The sequence below is a fragment of the Linepithema humile genome, chromosome 1 (assembly GCF_040581485.1).
Source record: "Linepithema humile isolate Giens D197 chromosome 1, Lhum_UNIL_v1.0, whole genome shotgun sequence".
Lineage (NCBI taxonomy): Eukaryota > Metazoa > Arthropoda > Insecta > Hymenoptera > Formicidae > Linepithema > Linepithema humile.
This window is the reverse complement of record NC_090128.1, coordinates 46,844,643-46,864,080: the sequence shown is the minus strand read 5'-3', so window position 1 is coordinate 46,864,080 and position 19,438 is coordinate 46,844,643. Positions and strand designations below refer to the sequence as shown.

The 19,438-nt window shown below is 36.0% G+C and overlaps 1 protein-coding gene and 2 long non-coding RNA genes across 4 annotated transcripts in view; 2 read left to right on the top strand and 1 right to left on the bottom strand.

Moving 5' to 3' along the window:
* The window catches only part of Ptp36E (protein tyrosine phosphatase 36E), a 48,313-nt gene extending 34,080 nt beyond the window's left edge, over nucleotides 1-14,233 (bottom strand). The window contains exons 1-2 of the mRNA XM_012362509.2: nucleotides 13,721-14,233; nucleotides 6,384-6,651 (exon numbers count right to left, since the gene is read on the bottom strand). Coding sequence (XP_012217932.1) covers nucleotides 6,384-6,651; nucleotides 13,721-13,723 — 271 coding nt within the window. The 5' untranslated portion in view covers nucleotides 13,724-14,233. The remainder of the gene's footprint in view (nucleotides 1-6,383; nucleotides 6,652-13,720) is intronic.
* LOC136997085 (uncharacterized) overlaps nucleotides 1-19,438 on the top strand; it is a 66,010-nt gene that overhangs the window by 43,724 nt on the left and 2,848 nt on the right. The window contains exon 3 of one of the 2 annotated variants that reach the window (XR_010887906.1): nucleotides 18,396-18,506. This is a non-coding gene — a long non-coding RNA (uncharacterized lncRNA). Of the gene's footprint in view, nucleotides 1-18,395; nucleotides 18,542-19,438 lie in introns of those variants that run through there. The other variant, XR_010887905.1, reaches the window with a different exon arrangement.
* Nucleotides 14,227-16,448, top strand: LOC105669526 (uncharacterized). Its single transcript, XR_010887902.1, has 2 exons — nucleotides 14,227-15,281; nucleotides 15,376-16,448. It is a non-coding gene; the product is annotated as an uncharacterized lncRNA (long non-coding RNA).

The following is a 19,438-nucleotide window of genomic DNA, read 5'->3' as shown; positions in this document are numbered from 1 at the left end:
CATGTTTCACCGTTTTTCGATATTTTAACTTTTGGCTCTTACCACTTTTGGCACAAATCTTTCAGAAAAGTCTACCACTCAACTGGTTAAACTTGAAATAGACTAAAAAGTGAATAGAACATACACAGGTATAGTAGAACTAAATAAATACTGTAGAGGTTTGTTGGAAATGCACTTCAAGATGCCGTATATACATAGATTGTATTAATTATCGTATGATGTGTGATCGAGAGAATTCAAGATAGAAAGCTACGAAATTCAACAGAAGCGGAAAATAAATTGATTGACACCGGAATGAGGCTGTAAGATAACGATTGCCATCGATTGCAAGTATTCTTGTGGTAAAAATTACAAAGTTACAAACAACTCGTGAAAAATTGAAACGCGCATTACAATGGGGAGCAAGCGCTTTCAATTTGATCTCGTAGAGAGTTTGATGTATCCAAGCAGTATTCAAGACAGATGTCTGTACAGCGTGAGAGAGAGAGAGGGGGGGGGGGTGAGAACATTGCAGATAGAGTAGGGCTTGAAATAAAATGAGAAAAGAAGATAGATAAAAGTCGGCTTTAGAACCACGGTTCTCGCGCAGAAAAGCAAGCCTGCATTCGCCTTCAACACAAAGAGAATTTTTAATTGACCCTTTGTTGTTGATTCTAAAGTAAAGTTTTTTTGTCGGCGATTATAAGCAACTCCCGGGTCATTGTGGATGATATATAAATCACTTGGAGACGACGGCTTTACTTTTCTTTCCAACACTAAGAATAAGTAACGATCGTTCTATCGAAATTAATATTTAAATCGAGACGATTCTGTCGCGCGTAAAGTATTGCGAAGTATGTCGGAATCGCTCTTTCTTGCAGCATTGAAATCGAAATATCGTGATAGGCATATCTGTGATAATAATGCAACGCAAATTTCGCAATAATTGATGTCATTTATTTATTTTCGCACTAGATACTATGGTTTCTTTCGATGATGTAATAGTGTAATGCGAGGCTAATGCGAGAAATTCTTAATTGTTACAAATTTGCACATTTGTGAAATCACTCGCAGTTATTAATCGCCAATTGAACAAGTCAGCGCGCACGTAAATGAAAACACATCAAGTCACGCGATAAATTTGTTCGTGTGAAATTTGCGCGGATCTATAACTCGCCTTCGGGTTAGATTAAATGATCGAATTGCGCCTGTGCGCAATTTAATTTGATTTCGCAATCAGCGGCTTTATTATTACGCGCGACGAGCGGGCGAGCACGATGGCAGCGCGAGTCAGAATTTCCGATCGAAATTGAACACGCGATATAGTACACGTACCTATGTACGATCGTTTCGCAATTGCCCGTACTGTTGGATCAATTATCGGTGGACACACATATATGTGTGTATCACGCCACCACCAATTTCTTGTCGCAATTTATTCTAGTCCGATATATTCGATTGATAGCGGTAAGCTAACGCTTGATTAAAACTCTCCCTCCTGCTATTCTCCTTCTCCGAGAAATTAAATATATATTCGGTACTTGATGTATAATATCAAACACATTTTAGATTTAAATTTAATACAATAAAATATTATTTCTTTTCCATCGTCAATATCGGTATCGTAGTCTATTGTCGCACAACTTTAAATTAAGGCGGAGATATAAAAACGCGTGTAATGAGCCGTGTTACGACATGTAAAATTTCTAATGAGATAATGATACAGTTTCAGCGACAATGTCTGCATAATGATTATCAAAGTTCATTGTATTGAACGCAGGTTGTTGAACGTCTGTACAGACGTTCTATGCGCTCGTGCAACGCACAGTCGCTAGTCGATGCAGTCGCGTTTGCTGCAGTCTGACAAGTACAATGAACCAGTCTGTGGACATAATCGCGACAATAAACATAGATGTTTCGATTTCCGTAAGTTGGAACGGACAACTTTCCGCGTACATTGCCGCACATTCTATAGCTCATCATCGAACGCAACGCCGTATCAACTTACTGCGTTCGTTCGATATTACATATAGAATGCGCAATGTGTTTCGGACTTACATTCGACGCTTTGTTCTTCGGCGAAAATATCGATCGCCGGCGGGAAAGCTCTCAAGCACATACGAGACTGGTAAAGACTTGGGCAGAGACTTGGGCAGTAGACGCACGACGGTGAGGAGAATTTTGCAATTTTATCGCCAGCCACAATAATTGGATAAAATAAGAATTATGTGTCAAGTATATTAACGTCAAGTGCGAGAAAGATAGCAAAAACAAGAAAAGAAGAAATTTTTCATTTTGTTTGCCACTTATTTCCACAAAAAGTTAAATTTTCAATATAATTAATTAATTAATCGAGGGAATAATTATCGACAAAATAAATTGCAAATATTGGCAAATTTTCGAAAGGTGAAACTTTCATTGAAAAATATTATCCTCTTTGCGATTGTGCCAATAAGTCTTTCGTCTTTCGTCTTTTTTATTCTCGTGACAATCAGTGAGAATCAGTGACGTCGATCGTGGATGTAGTCGCGAGAGCTGCTGCTATCGTGTCGATGGTGACCGGTGACTCGAGTAACGAGCGATTGAGCTTACTTGGCGCTATGACAAGTTCGCATTTCGTGCCGATTGACACCCGACATCGATACACTGTGTGTGCCTCCTCTCGGAAATTCCGCATTACGAACACGCTCGACGGAATGCCGGGAACGCGATTCTTTCTCAAATAACCGTACGGCGATTCGGATAACCGATGGCACGAACAAAGCGGAAGATGCCGCGAAGATAAATATAAACGTGCTCGTGGTCGCGAATTAATGACCGTCCGCAATTCCGGAAGGGAAACGAGCCGAGCACGTAGGAAACGCATCTTCTGTCATATACAAGTTGGTGAATTGCACAAGTTGCATATTTTTCACATTTCGAAAAACAAATGTGTCCGCTGATTGTACTTGACGTATAATCTGACCTTATTGTTAGAGTCCAATTTTTTAATTTAAATATTAAAATATAACATTGTATATGTCATTGTATATAAATATGTTCACACTTGTGTGTAAAATTGCGCGCATCAATGCATCTCAGATATCTCAGATATCTCAGATATCTCAGATATGGTGCGGAATGAGCGGTAATCTTAACCGACTGCAGTTTATTTATAATGCGCTCTTGAAGCCGCATACACCGAAATATTTTTGTTTTATCTCGACTCGTTCTAAATACGCCAGCGTATTCTCTTTGCAAAACTTGGAGATGCCGAACTCCGTGTGGAATTCCATCAAGTTATTTTTGCCGGTCGGCTCATTTGACGCGTACCATCGCCACCATCGATCGAATGGATATTCAGTCTACCTACCTATTATTTATAATTATCAATTTGCAAAGAAAAATCGATCAATTTCAGCAAGTAAAATCACACAATGACGAAGCGATTGTGTGCGCATGTTGCGCATTGTAAAATCGCAATGGACAATTTTTTATCCAAGTGCCGTAAATAACCTTTTATAAATGATGTGAAAGAAAATATTTTGTATCAAAATTTATTATGAATCTGTATATTTTGACAAAGTGTCTGTCAAGTATACGTTAGATGGAGTTTATTCACGTTGTGTGTACAACGAAGATGCAGAATTGTTGTAACGAGGAACAATATTAATTTCTTACAATAAGTAAACATGTTGATCGGATTTTAACTCACTAATTTTTCTAATAAAAATTATTTAAGAAATTTTTCTGTCGATATTAAATGTACATTTTCTGTTCGTATGAGTTTTTCAATTTTTCACTAATTTCAGTAATTTGCTCAATTGTCAGGGACCAGCAGCAATTGTGCTTTTTCCTAAGCTTGGTATTGCATATTTTAGAAAAAGATTTGAAATCAACAATTAATTCTTTCAATTTAAAACCGTGTGTATAACAGTCGTCGTGTACCGATGAACTAACAAAATAAGAGGTCGAGTACTCTGACAAATTCCAGTATAGTCGTTGTCACGCAATGTGGCAGTTTTTATACTTGCATCCCGTATCCGGTTCGCAAACTTAGGTCAAACATGAATCAGTTCGGAAAAGCATTATTTTATTTTCGTTGCGAAAGAGGCCTGCCACTGCTAACAACGACGATGCTGAGGTACAACGCTCGTAACGGCGAGTCGTCCGCCGTATTTGTGTCAAGATCAACTAACTTTGTTCATCGTGTGACAGCAACGTATCTGCAGTGGCGTGGACCAAACGTTATGCAGTTGGTTATATGCGCCAGTTTAAAAATATCGGATGCACTGCTCTTTGCAGCATCTCTGTTTCTCCCGAAGCTATAATTTCTTGATTCGTCAATCAAAGCCAGCTAGCTATTTGACCTTGTCAACTAAACTCGATAAATCATACTAATTGTCTTTTAGAAAAATATCAAAAATGCAATTATTCAGTTTTGATTTATTCAGTCTTTGAAACTGAAAAAAAAAAAAACTGTGGAAGATTGACGTGTTTATTTCATATAGAACAAATTAATCTAATCAGAAATATCTAATTTCGATATCTGATCGTTGGCTGCTCACCTCTTTTGAAAAAAGTTTCCATTCCAAATGTAAACAAAGTCATATTTTCATAATATAATATTCAAGGGCATTTTTCTATATCTGAAAATAAAGACGACACGAAAGAGATTTACTGCGCTTCTCTCTTACGGTTTCGCTAAAACTGTAACAATGCATTTCGTGTTATGAAAAATTAGCCATTTTTCTATCTCATTGTCAGTCTCAATATTTGATATGCTTTTTCGACGCAATGTTTATTGAATTCTTTTCACATGGTTTTACTGGCCCGCATAATTTACCTTTCATAAGAAAACCATCTTTTTCCAGGATTTCACTTTGTATGTGAAGATAAAAAATGCACGTCGGAGAGCGCCATACAATAGCAATAGAGAATACGTAACTGACGGTGTCCTTGTTTCAAGCAATGATTAACGCATCTCGATCACATTGTTCACTGTATATAACTAGAAGTAAAATGACAATGCTGTTCGCGTACATCAACAAAGAGAAAAGTTTTTCCACGATCTAAGCGAGTAAATGAATGACTTTACTATTAGAAATGCAAGTCAACAATGACTTTATTTTACGTGACAATTTTCCGCTATAAAATACGAGTAATGAACTCGATCGGTCTTTAATCACCCGTTAAAACGCTAGCTACATGCTCGTAGCACCATGAGTGAAGGAACGCACGTATTAATTGATTTTTTGTATGATGACATGTATCAAAGCATATATATCAGTCAGGAAAAATACTACACCTGAAAATAAACAACTCCTCAATCTCATTGCAGATGAAATTCTCGATACATTGATTCGCCATTTAAAGCTGTCGTTTACTATAATTACTCTTGCATCACGAATAATTTTTTATCGGATTTCTTAATTTGATTTAAAGTTAATTTAAAAGTTACCAATACTACAAGCTTCATTCTGACTTGCCAACGATGGCAGATGACCGAGTTATTTTTTTGAGATGCAAAAGCATCAAAAAGAAATTTTATAAAATAATATACCGTTTAAGAAGTAGTCAATTTACGCCTCGAAAGGCTGAGAAAGAGAGAGAGAGAGAGAGAGAGAGAGAGAGAGAGAGAGAGAGAGAGAGAGAGAGAAAGCGCGTTCAGCTTTATGAAATTATGCGCTTGATGTTCTTTATCGAGTGTCAATTGCGCAGTCGTTAAGTAGGAGTCTTCAGATTTCGTGACCTGAATACATAAAATTCAACCTAGTGGAAAATGCATTTACGATACCGACGCGAAAATTCACGCAATTTCAACGTGCAACGATGCAGTATCTCGTATTTACGAAGCTAGTATTATACATTTTGTTCGTCCTCAATGAAATATTCATTTTGTTCACAGCTTCACTGCATCATATTGCATACATTCATGATCATAGCTAAAAGAGTAAACGAGAACCCAACGTATCGATTTGAAAAATATGTAAAGCATTGTTTGTTAATACTACATCTTATTTATATTAATAATTTATTACGCTTAATGCGAAAGTTGCACAAATCACCACCAATCGGATCAAGGCTTTCATTTGTCAAATGATTCAAGCCGTAAAATACCGATAAAAATACCATAACACAATACCATCAGCATCGATTGCTTTTTAATTCATTCTTCTGCTCGTGCTGTATACAATTCTCGTCGTTTATAATTCGTTATTGTATATAACGCACATGCATTTATGCACATTAGTGCGGATAATAAAGAGAAGCATAGAAAGTCGATTGAAAGATTTGGAAAATCAGAGCATCTTTTTTTTAAATATCTGGAAAATGTTTTTCTCCATCACTTTAATGTTGCCTGGGATTAATTTGGGGTACGCGATAGTAATTCATTGCGAGAAGAGGAAATCAAGTCGACTTACCGAAGGAGATGAGACCGCTGTTTAGCATCGACAATTTGATCTGACTGGGAATCGAGGCGAGACTCTGTCCGGGATTTAGATGACGCTTTCTAGGCGGTTTCTCTGGTGCCCGGGGTGCGCTTCTGCTTCTATGGTGATGATGATGCTTCCTATGCGAGTGAGAATGCGAACCGGCAGCAGTCGAGGCTGCGCCCGTACGATCGGAACCGACACTACTCAAACCAAGAACTCCACCACCCATCGATTGAGTTCGTAGAGACGACATATTCTGCAAAATTAAGAAAGAAAAGATAAATTTAATAATAATAATAAAGTCAATTTTACAGAGCGTCGAAACAACATGTTAAAAGAATATTTGCATAACTATGTAAAGATACAATTATAAAAATACTACGCATAATAGAAGGAAACTTTATTTTAATCAATTGATTCTATTATATTTATTTTATTTTAAAAGATTTTACATTTTTGGCGTTTACGATGCCTTTTAATAATTGTAGCGACATATTTCGACCGATTTTTATTGCTTTTCTTTGGAGAAGAAATTTCCCGGCAAAAATAAAACATTCCAACATTATAGACTTTGAGATGTATACATATAAATATATAATGAAATTAAATAATAGAAAAATATATTTAATATCAATAACATACGAGCCCACATACGAGCAAGGCCGGTAATACATAACTTGACAATATATTCTATTTTTATCACTTTTGCGAAAAACGAAAGAATGCAAACATTGAAAAAAGATAAATCGCGAATATTCCTCTCCTAATATTTACATATCCCAATAGCTTTTGTGTGTGTGTGTCTGTGTGTGTGTGTGTGTGTGTGTGTCAAGAGCGTTTTAAACCAGTCAACACTCTGTTGTAACACACCCACTGTCTTCCGAAGGATTGTCATCATCCTCGCTACGATCCATCGCGTCTGGGAACGTGCCGAGTGACGCGTAAGCACGTATAGTTTGTTATTTAAAAAACTATAGCATCCACTGATTGTGAGATTAAAACGCGATTTTTTAATTTCCCAGAAAAATATTTCCAACAATGTTAGTGACAAGAAGTAATTAAAGATCCTCTTAAAGACACTTGCATGTTTTTTTTCGGATATCTGATAAACAAATTAGTTTTTTTTAATCATTTTCCAAAAGATTTACCGAGTAATAGCGCTCGTGCGAGGATTTCCGCGAAATTTCACAGACGAACCGCGATGAGCGTCTAAAACAAGCAACGTTTCGCCTTTTGATCGACTATGATCGTTGCACGCGTCGTGACAAAGAATAGAGACACTCGGTTCAGCTAGCTGGCTAGCTGACGCAAGAGATCGTGTTGTGTTTTCTTGCGTTTCCTCGACGCCTATATTTATCAGCGCGACGTAATAAGTTAATAACCTCTTACGCGTGTCGCTCTCGATGATCGTAAGCAGTGTTAACGAATCAAGTGTCAGTGCTTTTTAATCTTCCCTCACCTTGTGTTGTAACAAAATCGAGAAATTCGACTGCAGAATACCTAGCAGAATAGCGGAAAGTTACAAGAGACTCGCCACGAGTATTAATCAAATTTATAGATAAAGCTTTAAAATGCAATCTTTTGCAATCATTTGTAATTATATTCAGTTTATTACAATATTTTTGAAAAACTTTCTGCCGGGTATATACGCTTTTATATTCTAATTGTAGATGAGCTAATAATCTATGATCGTCTACTTCATTGCACTTTCATTGTACTTGCATACACTCGGTAAATTTCGTCCATGTCTCCATTTTTCATTAATAGCACCGTACTTTTAATTGCATTTTCAGGGAAATCTGAGAAATGATGATATTAAAAGCAGCCTAAGAGTTACTTTGCCGGATCTACAATAACTTTGTAAATTGGGGGTTGATGGAACATCTCGCGCGATTAACAACTATTCTGTGAAACATACAACTATTCTGCTTAATTATTTTTACAGCATTTTCTATCAAATGCAAATTCATCTAAAAATTCATTGTTTTTATTAATAATGCATCTACATCGCAGAAGAGTGTACGATTATAAATAGCGATTTGCTCAATCGGTCGGAATTCGATTCCTTTGCACCGCGTTTTAGTGCATTTTGTTAAACGTAATTTGTATTAAATAAAATTTGTGCAAGTTTTAGAATTTAGTGAAATTTATTTATATCATGCGAAATATTAATTTCTATATTGCAAAATGTTTGTAAAATTATATCCTACGGTATTAAATATTCTATCTGGTTTATATACATATATATAAATTATAATTATTAACTTCTAACCATGTGCGATTAATGATTATAGTACGAGTATATCATGGTAGAACAGCCGACTGCTTTATTTGCTTAATCGACCGAAACTAGATAGCGAATTATTTCTCTGTACCCGGATTTCGGGGACACGCCCATAGGTAAATCAGTTAATATTATAATTATGCAGACGAAGATTACGCTCGACCAAGCGGAAAGAGCTGAAAATGTATTTTATCGGTTTGCAATCTAAAAGTTGATGATTAATTTGCAACAATTGTGATTGTTGATGATGTAAATTTAATAAGATAATGATTTTTATTTACTAATTATTATCGAGCAATCTGGCTTACAAAAAGAATTTCGCATAAAGCATTCGCTCTAATATCACAGCAGAGTGAATGTATGCATTCGTATTCATGCCATATTTATATATGTTTACACGCCCACAAAGCACAAATTTAGACCTAAAAATATTTAATATTGCACAAATTGCTGTTTCATAGCGGCAGGCGAGAAGAAGACCACCCTTTTTCTCTTGTATATCCTTTCATCAGAACATATTTTGTTTTTGCCTATGCTGTCGCCTTTTTCTTTAAGAATCGCTGATTCTATTTTATCGTCTAGCGTTTGATCAGGAGAGAGAACAATGGTGCAAAAAGATTCAAAAAAGATTCGTAGATAGAGACACTTCTCGCATTATAGTCGCACGTTGAACAGCCACATAGATTCCAAATTTTTGCCATCACACACGCCAGATGTTATCTGACTCTGCCAAAGATTAATTTGTGTTTATATTCGAGCTTTTGCTGTCTCGTTATTTACTGTCATCGATGTATGTTATTGATGTATGCATTAACTATATTCACACATTAATGAAATTTAGTTCAATGCCTCTTGAATTAATATTTTAGTTAATAAATTATTTATGTATGCAGTATTTAATGTGACAAAAAAATTCAGACATTATGGATTACGATTAATTGAATTTTTACGCACTATCTGTATCTTTACTATCTTTTAATCATTTTTGTTGATCTAATCTTTGGATATTTAGCAAAATATCTATTATATCATACTCAATCTCATTTTTTACTTCAAGAAAGATTACTTATTTTTTGTTCTATGAGAGAAAAATCTCAATTTTTATAATTTGAATACACAAGTCATTGAGAATTCATAGATAACGAAAAGAATATCGTTACCTCATGAGCAAAAGTTTTCAAAGTTTCGCGTGGGCGTCTTTGTTCGTTGTATTGATATTTTTAAACGTTTTGTAAGCAATCACAATCAATAAGATTGTAAGCAATCAATCTTGCTTCTTTCAGAGGCAGTTCAGTTATTCACTACTCTATCGACTTATTCAAGGTTGTTGTCGTTCCATTAAATGTGGGTCAAACGCGATTGTGCCAATGTTATCTCGGTTTCATTTCTTACAAAGGAAAATTAACTAACGATCGCAGCTTTTGATTTTATTTCAGCTTTGCGCTCCATTTGACGTTACTATGTTTCTTACTTATTTCTATACTTTTACCTTTCACTTTTCACCTTTTACACACAGAAAAATAGGAAAAATGATTAGTATGAAACAAGTCTATGTTTTTATGCGGTAAAACTTTTAATATTCATCGAATGTACCAAAGAACTTGTTCTCTTGATTTTCGATCATTTCGGTGGTATGCAATTTGCTCGAAGGAATATTGAAAAATTATCAAGATACAATTTTTGATTTAAATTTCTTCGTGGTATTCTAATATCACCGAATTACCAGTGTTGTACCAAAATCAATAATGGAGCGCAGCAAACAAAACCCAAATGTTTGGCTTCGCGTCAAATCGATGCACAGCGACGAAAATTATCTATTTATTCTCATCTCGTACGATGATCAAATAGTCATCGTAGAATAGCATTAGCATGGGTAAAATTAATTTCGCATTTCTTAATTTCAGATGTTTGAATGTTACAATTTTTAAGTTTTTAAAGAATTGATTGCAATAAGAAAGGCTAATATTTTTGTATATTTAAGAATTAAAAAAAAATACCAACTAATAGATTTAAAAAGATTTACCCAACTAATCAGTAGAATATATTGAATTTTGGCGGCATCTCAATAGTTATTCGATCAGAAAACAGACTGATCCATTGGAGAAACCAGTCTACAACTGTTTGTATCTACATTAACTTAAATCCACAAACATATGATGATACAAGATACCATTTTCTGAGATTGCATCAATTCATTTACCCCATTTTAAATTATTTATTCGATATTAAAAGAAAATTTGAACTTAACTGCCGAGTGACTGTTTATATTTTAATGCGAAAGATTTCGTAACTCTCGCGTTCCATAGGCTTCCATACTAGCCACTTTCGAGATCAAAGTCATTTCGAAGTTGTTTCAGTGCACATGCTTTCGCGTACTCAAGGCGACAGCAATCGCAATTTCTTTTCTCATGATGAAAATCGCAGCAAGTGGGACTATTCTTTCTTTTCCGCTCGTATAATTGGAACATTTTAGATTTTAAATAATAAATTTAAAATTAATTTTTACACAAGTATAAATATTTGGTTGTTATCAGCTGTGGGATTTTGTGCAGATTTGGTGCAGGTTTGGTGCAGGTTGCGCATTTTGCTCAATAAATTATTATGAGATCCAACCACTATTTTAACAACGATTTGATTGTCATCGTTACAAAAATCAAAGAACATAACTGACGTTTTAGCTTTTTTTATTTTCTTTGAAATCAGTAACCGGAATAAGAAGAAAACGTCATATGTATAGCGCATCTAGCATCTTGTAAATTCGAGAAAACGCTATGCGACAATCTTGTTTCCACGAAATGCATATCCGGATAATTTATCAAGAAATAACAACCACGTAAACGCGCTTAAGCCGTAGAATTACAGCTCTCTTATATATAGATTGGCTGCTCTTAACGCTCGTCCTTGCTCAATAGTCGCTAAAATTTCTATGCTTGTAGAAGCACGCGTGAATACACATAATTGATTATCATTTCGAATTCGTAAGTCGTGTTATGACTATATCTTTATTTGCAGATACAGATAATTCAAAACTCAAAATATGTGTTCGTAATTGACGCTCGCAAAATAGACGCTTTAAATATTATATTCTCTCTGTATTCAAAAATAGAGTAAAATAGATAAGTATAAGTGAACACGTGTAACGGATATAACACGGCAAGTAATTTAATAGCATTTTGTTAATTATGCAATTTACTATTATAATTTTACATGATGCCATTTTAAATTCAATATGTTTCCCCCGTTAATCATCATTGTATTAGATCAGATTATATTAAGGTCAATTTTTTTGTACACGACTAAACCGTGCTAAACCAACCGTTCCCGTTCACGCTCATATTAGAAGGAATTTGTAAAAATCTGAAAATCATCGAATATATATATATATATATGTTCCATCCTATTCTCGCTCACCTGTATTGTATACTACATATAATATATATCCGGACTTGAATTTCTTTCTATATTATCGCGGAGCTCGCATCCAATATTCACCGACAAACATAACCGTTGATGCGAGTAAATAAGATAATAAATTTACGATGATGAATTTCTTACTCGGCTTCGGTAAACATATTCGCCAATTGTGTGTATGTGTGTCAGATACATATTTACTATACGTGCGAAATAAATTTCTTGGTTTAATTCTCTTAAAACATCCAAGTCTGTATACATACGTTCTTTTACCAATGGATAATTTATCATTATTTATTACCTGTAATTATAATCTTTTATTACCTAATTTGTTAGTAAAACGAATAAACAATATTTAGCTGTAATTAGCAATGATCGATTGTCTTTGTAAAATCTTTGTTTATTATTGAGCACTATCAAATTACATTCAAGTTATGAACAGTCCAGTTTAAAACGTATTCTAGTTCGAAACTAGAATAAAAAACGGGGTATCACACGAATGATAATTAATTAACAAAGACCATCATCGAGCTCAAAAGGATTAATTATATCAACAATCAATTAATTAACTCTCTAATCCTTCCTCTCTAAATCACAATTTGTGAGCAACAAAATGAAATTTAGTTAACGTTAAAGTATCATACCTAAATTTCATCTCGTCGCGATCCGATGTCTCATTATTTTCCGAGTGTGGTCCGCTATTACTTCCCGTCCCGTTATCACCAAAAATTGCGTCGACGTTGCTTTTACATTTTATTTCTTTCGATTCCGCAATCATGCAGCAATGTTAATTACAAGATTTCGCGGCGGCTTCTCTTCGTGGAAACATTAAAATTCCACCTAGTTAAGTCTCACGCTTTTCCGAACTGCCGTTTCGTCTCACTGCTACGTCACAACATCGAAAACAAGGCGGAAACGCGTTCACGAATATTTTCCATCCAGCAGCGGAAGAGAAACACGAATGTAATAAGTTATATCTTTGCGGAATTGACGGCACTGTGAACTCGTCAGGGATTCGTTTCTTTCCCTTCGTGCAGTTATATAATACATAAAGAAAAATTACAGTGAAAAATTATAAGAAATAAAAAACATGTAGACGCTTACTCTGCGATTTTTTGATCAGCTTCAAAGATAATTATCATTTTTGAAATGTGAAAAAGTTAGGATTTTCTTTGAATGATCAATGATTATATTTGTATTATCAATTTATTTTTTATATTTATGTATGAATGTATTCTTATGATATATAGATCTTTTTCGTAAATATTTCTTGACATATGCATAATTTAAACCTTTCACGCGATACTTTAAAATAAAAATCAAATTAAAAAAAAAGATTTTCCTCAGACTCTTGAACGTTTAGCGTATAGTCTGTCTCATCATTCGCCTTTCACGAGAAACGCACATTTCTCACGTACAAAGTTATACATTTTTACCGTAGCTGTGAATCTCCGACTAGTCGCATTCGACATTTCATTGATGCATAGGCATCACTACTCCGTTTCATTATATCAGCCCAAACACTTGCGCTTCAACGCAATCCATGCTACTAATCTTCCGCACTACAGACTCCACGAGACTTTTCTTCAACGACATATATACTGTTACAAACCAAATTGTCACAACGTACCATATGATGTAGCTGCTTCCAATTTTGATAAACTAGAGAGGACACGAGTTCTGCTCCGCGTTTCCGTGCGATTCTTCGAGGGATTCGATGAAAGGCGTCTTTGGAGGATCACCAGTGACCACGGTGACTCCCCTCTTCGATCAGCAGCGGTGCACCACGCACCGCGAGGGTTCTCCGTTCGCACCACCACCCCAGTGTGTCATCCACAAGTAACAACCCTCGAACGAAGACACCCTCGTTGCAACGCAACGTGACGCGCGACCGCGCGTTTCTCGATCCCACGAATCGACCGATCTCGGGATACTAGAGATCGATGGATCGCCGGTCCCCTCCCGATGTCAACGACTGTCACTTTGTTGCGTGCGCGGACGTTTCACGAGCGCTCGGTTTCCGGCTTTTTCCCTCTCTTTCTCTCGCGCGCGCACTGATCATTCTCACCCACCACCACCACCACCACCACCACCACTACCACTACCACCACTACCACCACTACCACACCACTATTACGATTTCTAATACTATACAACTATCACTACTACCACTACCACCACCACCACCACCACCACCACCAGCGAAACGACACGATGTTGACGACGGGCGGAGACGACGGGCGGCGACAGCGACGGCGACGGCGACGGCGGCGACGGCGACGGTGACGGTGATGGTGACGGTGACGAAATAGACGATCGCGAGGTTGGTGGCGGACTAGCGCGGAATAACGCGCGAGTCACCGTCGACGACGAGTCGAGTCGCTCTGACGAGATCCTGGGGGGCCGTCAGGCTGGCTGGCACGGAGGCGTCGGGTGGGACACGGGGGCCATTGGGAGAGAAAGAAGGATAGAGAGTACAACAGTGAGAGGGGAAAAGAGAGGGCGAGCGGCGACGGGAGTAGATGCTCAAGAGGGGAGAAAGGGACGACGGCGTCGGCGTCGGCGTCGGTTCTTCGCCGAGGGCGTGGTCCTGGTGATGAGCGCGTTGTACCGAAGTGTAGAGGCAGAGATGGAGCGAGCGCGCTGCTTCAGATGTTGCTGATACTGATTAACTTTTTGCTAGTGTCAGTGAGACATTTCAGTTTATAAAAATACAGCGACTTTGAAAATCTTGTTTGAGAAACGCAGCTCTCGAAGCTCCAATTTTTGCATCGACCACCGTTTACGTAAATTGAATCAAGTTTTCCGCTAAAAGCGAAAGATGTACCGCAGATGCAGTAATGTTACTAATGGTAACTACAACTGGTACACTACTTGGAATCTTTCGTCATATTTCACATCTTTTTACATTTCTCAGCAATTCACATCTTTTATGCAGAATATATACATATACAAAATTATGAAGCTAATATAAAAGATGGAAGGTTGGTAGCAAGTTGCCATAATGTCTTTATTATCGATATTTATTGAAAATTCCAAGGTTTTAGTATGTTGACGGGAAAAAATGTCATAAACGGGACCTGATCTCTGAAAAATTTCCGCGTCGACTTTCGTCGATCGAGATATTCCCTCTATTCCGAACACGTTATCTCTTCTCGCGTCTGTTTTCATCAAGATTCTAGCGGTATATGGTGAGCATTCGTTATCGTTGTATTCTTTACTCGCAAAGAAAAACGAAAGCAAGAATGAAATATCGTTGTTACTTTGCATTCTCTCTTTTTACAGAGCTTTCACAGGAAAAGCACCCGGAAATTCCCTCTCTTCTTTGCTTTCCAGAAATCTTCGAAACGATTCTCTCATTTTCAGTGTTTGAGATTTTGCGTATTTTTTTCAGACGATATCTTAGCGTTATTCATTTTACAATACTTTGGTGAACGGAAACTAATATAATTGGTTTTGCTGTAAATTGCCTCTTTTGTCTTTGTTGCTTATTAGCGGGTTATATCATGGCGTAAATAAAAGAAAAAAAAACCAACAATTCATAAATGATATTTTCCGCATATGTGCACAAAGTTGTGTAGAAAAGATAGACTTGTGTATTTTATCTCATCTATGAGATATGGTACTACATAGACACATTTATATGTATGTGTATAAGAAATCTTTCTATATAATTCTGGAGATATCACATACTTTGAAATTCCAAGAAGAATAATATCGTGATAATTCTTTAACTATAAAAAATGGAAAGAGAAAATTTTAATAGAAATTGCTGGAACTATAATAGTCGAATTCAGAAAGTAAAGCAAAATATGCATTAGATTATTGATCGAAAGTTTCGCAGATCGGTATCTAAAGTTTAGATAGCAAGGAGAAACTTTAGATACCGATCTTTTACTTTCTTCCAAAAGCAAAAAGAAAGATATCAGAATGCATTTCTACGGTAGAAATCATAGTTGAATTATTTCGATAATCCAAACATGCGTCTTGATTATCGCCAGTCTCGTGGTCCGTTCATTTATTCTTTGAACTTGGAAGCACTGCAGAAAGATTAATTATACATATTCCTTCTCATTACTAGCTTTAGCTCATTACCAGCGAGCATTTATAGCTCGCTCGTGCAGTCGGAATTGTAGAATTGTGTTTACAAAACGATTAACTATCAATCGTGATTTGGCAAAAATCGATTTTTTACAATGTCGCTGTATCTGTATGCTATAAATTCAATCATACGTGCCGCGTATATCTTATGTGATTCATAATCCTACCGACAATATACAGTTTTTCATTTTATCTATACGATAAAGTTAATGTGCTTGATAATTAATCAAACATTAAAGATTACGAATTTAAGCTTTCACAGCACGTAATTATTCTCATTGTATCCCATCACTTTTCTAAAGGAATAAAATTGTTATATTTATATCTAATTTTGCTCGAGAAAAAAATTTCTCTTTACAAACACCATTTGAAAGATTTCAAAATCGCGCGACACGCGATTAGGTTGCGAGGGGAGACTCAAAAAGTCAAATTGTTGCAATAAATTATTACGACGTACTATTCTGTCGTGGAAAGAAGAATGGACGAGGAGAGGTGGCGCGAGTTTAATCCGCCTTCAAAGCTTCTGTCACTGACAACTCGTGAAATGCTCCAAAAAGCAGACGTGGATCTGACCCAATTGGAACCGCGTTTCGAGCAGTCGCAGGGAGCACAGTCGCAATAAAACGGCTAGGTGACATGCCTGACGGTCCACGTCGGGCAAGGTTAAGTGCCGACCCTCGCATCGAACTTATAAATAACACGTGATACATATCCTCCTTCTCTCGGGTCGGTCTCTCTTACGCAGCGGCGACACGTTGAGAACAGCCCGCATGATCTTTTCTCGAGCGCACGAAAGCTTCCCGATCCAATTGAGAAATGCAATAATTGGGTCACGGTGGATAGCGTTGATGGGTCCCGACGTGAAAATCCTCTTTATCCCCCTTCTGAAAAATAAATCTCTTGCGTGATGGCTGTAATTTTTCGACGATCTCGCGACAGTTTTGTCTTTCGATCCACACGACGAAGTCGCACGAATAATTTGCAAAAATAATAGTTATAATGATTGCAAATATATCGTACTTGCATGCGTTTCAAGTGTGAGAAGTATACGTATATGTAAATATGAGAGAAATATTGGAATTTTGTTATTCGACTTTTTTTCGCGCGATCTTTCGTACTCTTATTTGCGCGATTTGTATGCGATGCTTGTCATACTTTCTAAAATTAAAGCTTTGTTGTTGCAATGTATAGAATTTTTTGTGAATTTTTGCAATAATATTAATTCGAATTTCGGGAAACTTTTAGTTGGCTTTAATATTTTATATACAATAATACATAAGTTCAATATATGCGCAACATAAATGCTCGATGAAATGCTCGGTAGCCAATTAATCGATTAAGAAAGCGATAAATTCACTTGACAAAAGTCGATGAAATCTTCGTTACTCGAGTAAAATAATAAAATAGTATTTTGTATTATATATATTGATTTGTTTTTTTTTTTTTTGGGATCTGTGAAACCAATACAATTTTCGACTAACGAAAAATCCGTGTTCAGTTTTTCGTCATGCAAGAACTATTTCGTGCTTGATGCACTTACGTGCATATCTACAAGCAACGTTCGCATATGTATGTTCTATTTGGCACACATGTACGTTCATTATATACATATATGTAACTATTTAATTTGTATATCAAATATCATGGAAACGTCAAATTTTTGCTGGAGAAATGTTTGTTCCTCAAGACGCAAGATTCCTTGCAAGACGAAAAAAGTATTAAGTAATAAAATCAGTATAAAATCAGAGTAAAGCGTATACATATAGAGGTGCATTGCGGTGTTCTTCCGTCGCTAGGTACGTTCACGGGATATTAGTGTCGGAGTCGAAACTGTTACTAAAAATACCGATACGTTTACTCGAACGCACCGGAAACTCGGCGTTTTTTTTCATATGTTCAAGTTTCAAAAATAAAATTTCATAAAAATTTTCTACAAAGATAAAAATAAATAATAATAAATCTCTTTTTGTATAAAATAATATAATTACACTTTTAAACTTGCTATTTTATTATTTATTAAAGCATATTCACGCTTATATTTATCCTCAATCAATTTTTCTGCTTATCATTTTTGTTTTATTTTTCTAAGTTATCTTTTTAATAACAAAAGAGTGATAAAATTCAAGATATGGATTAGTTTTTGATGATAAAATCAACTAGATTTCGATTTCCATAAAAGTAATATGTGTCTTTTCATCCTTTAGATCTTCTATAATTACTCGTCATTAGAATTGACTTGATGCAGGCGGTACAGTGGAAAAATCCGGTTCACGTCTGCTGACATGTCCATCTCGAAATAGCGGCACTCGAAAATGGTAAGTCAAAATCTCGAAACAAACACGACAGCGTGCTAACGTTGTGTGTGTGTGTGTGTGTGTTGGGGTAAGGGGGGGGGCACGTGCGCGCGCGCGTAGATTGGCGATTAGCCAAGTAGTGAAAATTCTTCAAATCGATGAACATCCAACAATTTTAATCAAACCTGTTCAAAGTTGATATAATGCGCAAAGAATTTGTCGCTTGCATCTCACTTTTGCTTCCAAACGACAATCTCTGGTTTTACACTCAATTTTAAAAACAGTGATTCAGTTTTGCGTTGCGAGAAACTAATGCCAATTTTGACACGAGAGTCCGTGTCGAAAATTGCCAACTGGGTGAAGTACTCACGGAAATAGTATTATATCTTTCGTTAATACGATCTCATTATAAAATTGTTGCACCAAGATTTCATACTATGTAAAAGATCAAGCTAATTAAAATGAAGGAGGAACAGACTAGGAAGAATTTATATCTCAATTTACTACGAATTCAGATTCATCTTCGATTCCAGTTTTCTGTTAACTTTTGCATGATGAATTAAAAAGGTTAATTTCTCAATAAAAGTTAAAAGTTAAATTTCTTTCTGATTTTGTATTTAGTTGTCTTTTTGTTATGCTATTTTTTCGTAAAAGCTCATTCGATGTTGTAACGGCGAAAATAGACGGTTGATGATTAAAAATATGTGTGCCTAGCACATTACATCATTCTACGATAAAACACAGAATAAATGAAGAAAATCATTACTCCTGGTCTTAAGGTAAGTTGTAACATTTCTCTCGCAATTTTGCGTTAAATTCTTTAAGAAGCTTGCTTAATAAAATGCCAAATGTATCTGCTCTTCTTTGAAGCAGCAAAAATAGAACAGAATTGCAGTTAGAAGTGTAATTTTCATATACTACATTATCACACTTTTTATGGAAATTTTGTTACA